Raw genomic sequence first — 11,091 nt, 5'->3', positions numbered from 1 at the left:
TAAAATTTTGTTTGACCCTTTTGGAAAAAATATGATGGAGAGTTAAAACAAAGTGTGGATGAAGTGAAAAGAAATAAATGACACATTGGTGAGAAATTTGGAAAGTTTAATTTTATTTGTAATATAAAAAATTCTCTAAGATTGAGTATTCAAAAATTGAATTGGAAGAGAGATTTGGAAGTTTTGGATGGACTTGATAAATTCTTCGATGTATATAATACTTTTAAAGTAAAACATATATTAATAATAAATATTTATTTATTATTTTATACAAAATTATTATTTCAATGTTAAATATTTATCTAATTTTTCTTCAAATCTCCGAAGTCTTGCCTTCGCTTCCCTTTTTAACTTGCAAATAGAGTCTAAAACAATGTCAGGACCCAAAATAGACATCATAGAAGCTAGTTCTCGAAAAGATTTAGACATAATCCAATAATAATTGAACCATTTAATTCTCAATATAATAGACAAAGCAAATGAAAAAAATCATATATGAAGAATAATCCAATAATCCATAAAAGAATTCAAAAATTCTCAATGGAACAAGATAATATGAAAAGTTTGATTAAGAATTTTAAAAAAAAAATACATATTCAAATTAATCAAAACGAACAAAATAAATCGAAGTCTACAAAAATTAGATTTTACTTGACACCTCAGATGAAATGTACATGTTGAAGAATTTGTGACTCAGTGAAAAAAAACAGTAATTTGCACAAAATGGATATAGTCTCAGTTAAAAGAAAATGTTAATTTGAAGGCTGCTAAGCAAGTTAGTAGCATTTTAGACAGAAGTAAAAACGAGTTACAAATTACTACATACTTCAAATAAATTTAAAAAAAATTCGAAGATTATTTTCTTTAAGATATTTCGTAAAAGATGATTTGTAATACTATTTAAAATAAGTTTAATGGACATTCAATAACAGTGAAAACTAACTTTACTAGGTCCATTAAATTAATTTTGCATCTCCTATTTTCTCATTTAAAACTGATCAAGCAAGCATCCAACTTTTATATTATTTGATATCTTGCTGCGTTCGGAAGAAGAGTATTTTTTAACACTGACAAATTTAGATTTCTCCAAATGCAGCTTTTCTCCATAATTTGTTTTCTAAAAACACACAAATACTTAAATAATTAAACTTGGAGAAAGGTTGGATGACATGCCATTCTAATTAAACTTGTTAGAAACCATGATTTGTTTTAATGAGACTATAGAGATAATTGAATAAATGTCAATGCAATTCATGTGTCCAGTCAAACTTTTGCCACTGTTTAGAAAAGGTGGCAAGAGCTTGCTTTTGTATCTCCATTGTCTCATACTTTGGAGGTCGGTACATATCTTCCTCCGACACTTCCAGCATCCCTCTAAGGATGTTTAACCCGAAACTACTATTGAAGTTCTTTTCATTGTCAATAACATGGACAAAACCTCTGTTTATACCAAATTCTACATGAAAATAAGGAAAATGCTCCGGGATTGAGTTCCGCAAGCCCTTTTGACTGGTGTCAATGAGCTTTTTCGCATTGTGCTGATTCCATTCATCTTCTGCTTCATCAATTGCCTATGGATTTAAGACATTTTGTAAACAGAAAGTGAGTTTATAGTTGGAAACAATTGTAACAACAACAAAATTAATGGATAGAAAAAATAGTGCAGTCAGCAACAAAGCAAGAATTTACAAAGATCTGAATAACAATAATAATCTCAAGTGAAAACTAGGAAAATGGGTGATTACAGAAACATCATTTTAACAAAAAATAAAAACTTGTTCAGTTCCTACAGGTTTGCTTTCAATTGAGTTATAACCACATTTGGCACTCAAGAGAACATGTATGTTTGGATCATAACGGAGCTGAGCGGAATGGAACGGAGCTGAGCGGAACGGAGCTGAGCGGAATGGAACGGAGCGGAATATAGATTTTATTAAAATATCTCATTCCATTGCATATACCCCAAATCAGATGGAACAAAAAAAAAGGAAATTGGATGGAATGGATTCCATCATGTTCCATTCCATTCCGCTCCGTCACATTCCATCAATCCAACCCTAAAGATTGTGCAAATAAACTTTATGGAGAACTAGACCAAAAATTAAGCAGCATCAGGATAAATTGTTTAGTTAAGCTTAAAAAGGTTTTACTTAGAGTAATGAAGCAGGTTCGCTTGGCCTTTCACTATCAAATTTGTGGTTCATATTCAGCTCTCACCCAAATGTTCTCATATCTAAATTAGTTTGACAATGGGAGGAGAAACTAATAAATGAAAGCTAAAAGTATTTAATGTTGCCTTTTAGAAGGTGATGCAATTATGTGCAGCCTAAATAATACATTTCAAAGATACAGATCTACAAAATAACAATGTTAACATCTTACCTTCTTAAAGTATAAAGGTGCCTCTTTAGCAATATCCTTGGGTAAAGGAACACACTCAATCATACAATGGCGCCGTTGTTGTGTCAATCCGATTACAGTTTCAAGAAACACTACTTCCTTATCTTGGTTTGCAAACATCATAATAAGACATTTTTTTAAGTTTCGAATTTCTACCCACGTCTCTTCATCCACAGTTCTTGTAGCTGATTGATGCTGTCATATCAGGGATAAGATAGAGTTGCAGATTAGGAGTCTATAACAGAAAAATAATAAGGCTCTATATGACATAAATTAACAGACTAAAAAATCAATTCATCCACTTCAAATTCATATCAACTTTATATAACTTAAAGCTACTTCCAAACATGCAATAACAGTCAAAGCTACCATGTAATTAACCTATTTCCAATAAGTCTTCAAATTCACTTAATTCCTCATTACTATCATTTACTTCGATATTTGACTCACCAACCAAAGAACTTAATCACTTATATTGCAGGGATACTTTACTTCAATATTTGACTCACCAACCAAAGAACTTAATCACTTATATTGCAGGGACTGTGTTCAATAAACAACAAACTAATGCTTCTTTCAACTTTACTCAACTCTTAAGAAAAACACTGATAGGAGTAGAAGTTAAACTTACGTGAATAGGTAGAATACAACAATGACCAGGCACCAAAGGCTGCAACCATGGCAGCATAAGATAGGTGAAGTTTGCAATGGACACAACAAGATGCTTAGGCCGATTTGGATTCTCTAGACAAAAGAGGCAGCGTTCTTTTTGGGTCATGAATTGATTTGCAACCATCTTATTCTGTTGATGAAAAGAAGCGTTCTTTATGTAATCCTGTTGGTGTGTCATTAGCATAAGTCAGTGAAAGTACAATGGAATATGCTTTATAAATGAGATTCACACCTATAATGATTTGCTGAAAATAGAATTTATCTAAAAAAGAGAAATACGTATAAGTTTTTATTTGTTCTCAAATTTACCCTTTTAGAATCTCTTTGGATCGGTTTTTCATACTCTAGTGAATTTTCTTCGGTTACCCTTCTTTGTCTACTTTTTATATCACATAGATGAGCCCAAGCGGGGGCAGCTGCTTTTGATGCAACAGATGCAGTCAACTCACCAAGAGAGCCCCACCTTTCTCCCACAACCTGTACATAGTGAATATGTCAATAACCATTGATCCGTAATTAAAGAACTAAATGACAAATAGAAAGAACAGTAATAAGTCTATTTTTGGACAGCAAAATAATATGAACAAGACGAGACAATTTTCCTTACAAGGGTTTTACCATTCTACAAACAAAGCAAATGCTAACAATTCAGATTGGTCTTCCCTTTACCCTTACACTAATCTTAATAACAAAAAATATTATTTTGTTTATATACCCTCTATTCTTCCAAGCAAAAACCCATCTGTCTTAAACAGAATAAAAATAAAATTTCCAGAATAGATAGAGAAGAGCAATTAAAAAAATAGAAATAAAGAATATATGAAAAGCAAGTGCATAAAACCTCTTGAAACCTCCGTCCTTCTCGAGTTGCTTGCTCTTGTCCACGCTTTAATGCTTTGAGTCTCCAGCTTACTCCTCCATCTCCAACAAGGGAAGGCGATAGAAGTTTGCATGCAGCAACGTCAACTCCATCACTTTCTTCTGGGTAACCACTTCCACCATCCTTTAGATAAGGATTCAATTCCCTAGGATTTGTCTTCTTTGACTAAAAGAATGAAAAAATCTTTAGTTTTTTTAACATGATATGTTGGTTGGCGATTAAAAGATCAAAACAAGCTGCAACCAAAATGAAAGCATTTGGGATAGACCATAAATACATACACTTCAACTGTTGGGGCATCATTAGGGTTAGACACTCAAACAAAACATGCAAAGATACATGAAAAATATCAAACAAATCACACCTAAACCATTTCTTTAATATTTAGTTCATTCGTACTACTTGGATCATATGTTTACATCATTTATCTCACGGTGCATTTGAATGATGCACACACGTTACTTAAAGTTTGCCATTGCTTTTATCTTTCTATTCTAACTATTTTTTTCATTTCTTGTAAGAAATAGCTTGAAAATGAGACCAACGCGTTTTAGTAAAATAAATAGAGAATGCATAAAATAAAATATAAAAAAACTTAAGAAAGAAAAAACAGAAAACACTGAGACTTCCTTTGTGGACACAAAAAATATCATTACAGAATTTTATTCTAAGACGTACCTCCTCAACTTGAACTTCTTCCGACACTATCTCATTTGTTTCTAAAACTGCAGGCATCTTACTTTTAAGCATCCAACCCAACCCCATTTCTTTCCTTACAATGTCGTTCTCACTTGTAGAATTGGCTGCAATGCTGGTACCTTCACCTTTGATCTTGTCCTCACTACTCCTTGTATGTAACTTTTGTCGCTTCCTTCGGCGACCCAAAGAACCATCACAAACATCTGAAAGAGTAGAGTCGTCCTTTTTATCAAGCATTTTGTAGAATGCTAGAGCTTAGCAATGCCTGCATAAGGATAAAAACAATTGATATCATAAGGAGTGCAATATTAAAGTACAAATCCAACACAGGAACAAGTAAATAGGTTTCAGGAACAATAGAATGAAGAAACCCTAGCCAACCCTAATCGGTGATGGAATATACAATTGATACAAATCCATGTTTAGCACGTGAAATTAAGTCATATTAGTTCATGTAAGTGAATGAGAATGCATGAAATTGAATTTGAATACATTCAGAATCAGAATAACACCAAATTGAAATTGAATACAATCATAATCAGAATAACAACAAATTGAAATAGAATACAATCATAATCAGAATAACAAGAAATTGAAATTGAATACAATGATAATCAGAATAACAAGAATAGGTAGAATAGATTTAGAAAGAAACCTTACTTGGACGAAAGAGACGGCGCGAGGAGAGGATTTGGGAGAAATTGAGGAGCGAAATCTGAGAGCAAACGGTGGGAGGATGAAGAAGGAGCGAAATCTGAGAGCAAACGGTGGGAGGATGAAGAAGGAGCGAAATCTGAAAGCAAACGTTGGAGAATGGAGCGTATTGCAGAAGAAGAAGAAAGAGCGAAATCTGAGAGTAAAAATGGTTATACACAAATATTGTGGAAAGTGGTTTTAAAATATTTTATCGTTCTTTTTTCAAATTTGTTTTTTTTTTCGTTTTAGGATGGATTTTATTTTAAACAGATTAAGTTTTACTTAGACTAGATATAAAGCAGCCTAGATATTTTCGGGTCCTAAATCCATGCCTTTTCTATTGAAAATTTTCGGATTCCGATTCAGAATTGTGATGATTTTTATTTTTAGTTCCAAAGCAAAACAAACTAAATTATTAAAAATAAACTTAATGCATACAATGTGAAATGTGTTGACTTAGTCCTTTTTTAAATTAAATACGTGTCCAATTTAATTTGTTTAAATTATTTTATTTAGTTAATTAATTACAGAGGTTTTAACTATTTCTTATTTATTTTTTATTTAATTATTATAATATAAAATATTTTTATATTATCAATTATTCATGCGTTTAATTTTAAAATATTAATATAATATTATATTATAATTTTAGAGATTAATTACACTAATCTAGTACTTCTAACCTTTTAATTTATTAGATGGAATCTAGAAAGAGTAGAAGAGATGTACTAGTAATCCACTAAATGTGGGAAAGTGTTCACAGTATTTTTATTATTTATATTTTGTTATTTAATTATTACTTTTTACTTTTTATTCAATTTACTAAATGGAAATATGGGATTCCCAGTTTTCTGTATGTTTTAATTATTTAATAAAAAAATTATTTATATTTTGTTATTTAATTTTTATTATTCATTTTTATATTGAATTTTTTAAATGGAAACGTGAATGATAATGAAAATAATAGATAATAATATGAAATTTAGTTAATTGAGTTAATGGGGTACTGAAAATGTGAGTGCTTTTTTTAATGATTTATTATTTAGTTAATTTATTATTTATTAAATAGTGGTATTTACTTTTTCTTATATAATTAATTTATTATTTACTATAAATTTTGGTGAAAATTTTAATGGGAGGAATGTGTAAGATTATAATTTAATATAATGATTATACTCATCAATTTTTGTTAATTAATAAATATTTGTTTATAGTAATTCATTATTCATAATTACATAATTATATAATGCATATTTTATTTTATTTTATTAATAAAATATTTTTAAAAATAATTATGAAATAGAAAAATCTTTTTCAATGGTTATAATTTTTTTGAATATTTTTTCCATATTTATTTTACTTGTAAAAATATTTGTCATTATATATTTATGCATATTTTTTTCTCTTAAGCCAAGCTACTAAATTTATAATATCATTTATTTGATTATTTTATTTTCCTTCACTTTCTTTCATTTACCAATTCCAGTAAAAGAAATAAAATCTAAATTGTATTGATTTATGTTTCTCATACTCCTTAAACATCTTAAAATTTTAAATGATTTTATATATTATTTTTAGGATTAAATAAATTTTTTATCGTGAATTTTATTTTTAGTCCCTTTAAAAAATTTCTTCAAGAAATCGTCCCTTCAAAAAATTTCGTTTGAACAATTAGTCTCTAACGTGAAATTTCATTAACGGATGCTTACGTGGCAAGTCAGGTGGATTTATTTTTTATTTTTTACTTTCATGAAATACAACATGTAAAATGACACAATTTAAAGCTGAGTCATTTCCATTTTGACCTAAATCACTCTTCCTCCAAGACTTGTTCCTGTTTGTCTGCCTTTTTCCCTTCATTTTCTTCGTCCAGTGTCTTCCTTGTTCAACTACCTAATAATGTCCCAGTACAGGGACTCGTGCAGGGACATTGTGGAAACTGGGAGGCATGTAGAGGATCCATTTGTCATTCCCGAGGAAGACACAAGTGTTGGCAGTGCTAAGAGAAAAAGACTTTGAATGGCATCTGCAGCGATAAATTCATGACCATTAAGCTATGGATAAACTTAATGTCAATAAAACTAGAGTCGTCACCGCGCTTTTATTGTTTCCAAGGGAAAAGGGAGAAGTACGAACAAAATCCGAAGATAAGAAGTTTTCAAATCAAAACTAATAAAATGTCAGAGATTACAGATAATGGGGTTGGTTACACAGAGGGAATGTGTTAGCACCCAAAGTGTCTTAGGTACTCCTAGGAAGCCCTTTTTTATGTGTGTATGTGTTTTGGTATAAAATGATGTTTGCAATAAATAGAGTGTGGGGATAAGAAAAGAATTCATTAATTATATTTTGTGTTTGACAAGACCTTCGGACTTGTGCCTACGTACCAACATAAAAATGAGGGATCAAAATCTCGCAGTTCATGGTAACAATTTCAAAGTGAGTGAATTTCTTTTAATAAAAAATTAAGTTTAAAAGAGGCACAAAAGACCTAAAAGAGTTTGAATGGGTGTTAGTTCTTTTTGTCTTTTGAAATTTTAAGTCAATATGATTAAGTTCATTTACAAGTTTGATTAAGGAAACTAGTTCAAAAATACAATGGCATAAGGCCAAAGTTTCTAGTTTGTAATAAAGTCTAAGTTTAGAAATCACAAGCAAAGAAGGTTTTAAAAAGGGGGAGAGATTTGAAATTTAAGAAGTGGGAGAAGATGAAGAGACTAATCTTAAGCAAAAACTTAAAAGTTAAGAGTTGAAAAGATCTGACCAATGGGATGCAATCCAATAGACAAGAATGTCATATAGAAACTCACTTTTCCTTTGGACTTTAAAATCAAGCAACATCAATAAGCAAGTAAGATGAAGAGCAATACATCAAATAAAGATAGCCATATCCAAGCTAGCAACTTCATAGCCTTCTTCATAATCTTCCCCATGTATCAGATGACATACTCCTTGAATGGCTCAGAATAAGGCATTAGACACAGGTTCAAAGTAACATTTCTCAAGACCATGTAGCAGATGAACTGAAGTGGATCCCAATACTTGCATCAGATGAAAGTTCACATCACAATGACTTGATTTCAGAAATGTTGGCATTGGCCAAATCCTTTTGCACAGGGAATGTTGCCTAATTCTAAGTCCAAGTCTCAGATCAAATCCAACAGTCCACACAAATATTTTTTAGGGTTTTTGTTGTTTATTATGTACTTTAAGGTCCTAAGACCACAAACACAAACAAAATACAAAACAAGTATATACAATCACAATATATGGCTCAAATGAGCAAAGTGAAAATGACATGAACATAAACAAGTTAAATGATATGTATAAATGACAAATATTAAATGGCTTGAATTTAAAGTGCATAAAAGTAAATGACTTGAAATTAAAATTTAGTCAAATAGTTAGTGGATTAGAAGTTAGTGGAGTGTGGCTTTTCAATTGTTTAAGTCATTCTTTGGAGAACACTCAACCCTCTATTCACAAGCATGGATCCTTGACACAAGACATCTTTCAAAGGAAGGAAAAAATGTCAAGTTTCCACATAATACCATGAAAGGGGGGAGACTTACAATCTCACTTACTATAATGTTATGCCTTTGTGTCAAAAAAATTAGTGTTATGTTAAACAATCGTAATTGGACTTATGTAGAAGTCATAACTATCTGAGGACGGGCAATAAAAAATTTGGTGTTAATGCATATTAGAGATATGGTATAATGAACCATACTCCTAAAACATATCACACACAAAAAGAAAATGATCAAAGGGTGGACCTAATCTCATCCATACTTGTATTGGTTCATGAACCAATTAGCCTTAGGATTTTGAGATGTCATTGACCAATGAGAGGAGTGGGATAAAAAGGGATTGAAGATGAAGAGGGAGGGGAAAGGAGACAAACACAAATTGGTCATGGGAGGAATTCCATCAAATTAAAATCATTCATTCATTTTGGGAGATGAAATGTACATTTCATCAATCCCCTAAATCCAATGATTTTAATCCAACAAAAGTCAAATCAACCTTGACCAAGGCCCAAACACATAGTCAAACTTCATAAGGCAATAAAAATGGCTCAACACAATTTATTCACAATTAAACAAATTAAAAATCAATTAAAAATGCATTAAATTAAATTATGTTTTATTAAAAACCTAAAACCTCTTCAAAACACCAAATAAATGGTCAAAAGATTTATCACAGATCAAATAAGGTCAAAGGACCTTGGAGAAAAAAATTCACTATTTTTGAAAAGTCAAAAGTATTTTTAAACAATTAAAAATATACACAAAAACAATTAAATCATAAAAAATATCAATATTAATCCAAAAAATAATTTTAATTCAGAAAACGAAAGAGGAAAATATTTGAAAATTGTTGGCGAAAGTCACATATTTTTTGGATCAATAATGAAATTAATATGGATTAATGAAAATAAAGCAATTAAAATGAAAATCCAGAAATTCAAAAATACGTGGACCATCTGACCTCCCTCATTAATTGAGGTGGCAGATCATATGGTCCAAAGCGCGCGTTCTACATGGTCCTGAGTCAAATGAGATGCACGCGTGGTAATCACAATCAACGCCCAAGATTAAAACAATTTAAATGGATCATGTGGTTGAGAAGCTTGCCAACACATCGCTGGAGCCAGAGCTCCGGTCTTCTTCTTCGGTGGACCTCACCTGACTAGTCCACCTTCAACCATCACCAAAATGAAAAAGCAAGACATGGATTTGAAGAAAAAATGCTCAGGAGCTCGAATCTGGCCTCAATTTTGTCTAACTCCGAGTATATGAGAAGATACAGGGAGTTGAATTTTGAGGATCATGAACTGAGTTGCTTCGATTTGACCTTGAAGCAACTCAATCTTGTTACCTACATTGGTAGGACTTCAGATAACCAAAAATTAATAAGAATAATGGAGAAATAAGAGAGAATCGAAGAGTGGAAGTTTATGAAAATTCACCTTTGAGTTGATCTAATTTGACTTGATCTTGATCTTGATTTGATTGCTTTCTCCTCCTCTTGCTTGCAGAAACCAAATGAACTGAAAATGGAAGTTAATTTCTGGAGTTTGAACTTCCAAGTAGAAGGTGAAGTTCAAGCTCGATTTCAAAAGAAATCTCAGAAAATTATATGGCAGTGAGGGTTTGCAGAGGTCTAGCAAAGCTTGGGCAAGGTGTTGATGATGAATCTGAAGCCTTAAGCTTGTTTAAATAGGCAATGTGTTTGATATTTGCACCACTTGAAAATTGAACAAAAACAGTAATTCACTTGCATGGGTGCATGGGCAATCATTTGGGCCTCAAGAGTGATGCAACCCACTTCCAAATCATGTACAAGGTCTTCTGAAATCATCATCTGCAAGCATGCAAATGGAAATGATCATGTGAAGTTCAATCTTGCCAAAACACTTCCCATAATGAAACCATGCGCAAGTCCTTCAATTTTGATCTAAATGAGATGATCTTGGATGTTTTGGAAAGGTGAGATCAAGGGAACAACTTTCATGTTGAACACTTTTTCGTTTGAAGCTTGGATCATGATGAATTTTGAGGTGGAAGTTTGGGAAATCAAACATATTTGAAATTTTTCTAAGTCCCAAGTCAAATGTTCACTTCTTCCACCTTGAATAACTTTTTCTATGAACTTCAAATGAGAAAATTTCCTTCATCAGAGTTGTATCTCTTTCAAACGTCTTCAATTTGGTCACCAATTTGACCTCTAAATTAGAGTTT

General features: G+C 31.4%; 1 protein-coding gene across 2 annotated transcripts; it reads right to left on the bottom strand.

Annotated features, from left to right (window-relative positions):
* Nucleotides 1-1,227: 1,227 nt before the first annotated feature.
* Nucleotides 1,228-5,569, bottom strand: LOC127094555 (uncharacterized). 2 transcript variants are annotated; one of them, XM_051033377.1, is made up of 7 exons: nt 5,307-5,569; nt 4,631-4,916; nt 3,914-4,117; nt 3,382-3,549; nt 3,032-3,235; nt 2,383-2,595; nt 1,228-1,571 (listed from the first exon to the last, which is right to left on the bottom strand). In XM_051033377.1, exons 2-7 carry the CDS (start codon nt 4,886-4,888, stop codon nt 1,242-1,244), a joined length of 1,377 nt encoding a protein of 458 aa, XP_050889334.1. In that variant the 5' UTR covers nt 4,889-4,916; nt 5,307-5,569; the 3' UTR covers nt 1,228-1,241. The 2 variants fall into 2 exon arrangements, with proteins under 2 accessions (XP_050889334.1, XP_050889333.1); XM_051033376.1 differs by having other exon boundaries at nt 5,312-5,568.
* Between the last annotated feature and the right edge of the window lie 5,522 nt (nt 5,570-11,091).

The sequence above is a fragment of the Lathyrus oleraceus genome, chromosome 6 (assembly GCF_024323335.1).
Source record: "Lathyrus oleraceus cultivar Zhongwan6 chromosome 6, CAAS_Psat_ZW6_1.0, whole genome shotgun sequence".
In the NCBI taxonomy this organism is placed as follows: domain Eukaryota; kingdom Viridiplantae; phylum Streptophyta; class Magnoliopsida; order Fabales; family Fabaceae; genus Lathyrus; species Lathyrus oleraceus.
The sequence above is the reverse complement of the archived record's forward strand: the minus strand, read 5'-3'. Positions and strand labels throughout refer to the sequence as shown.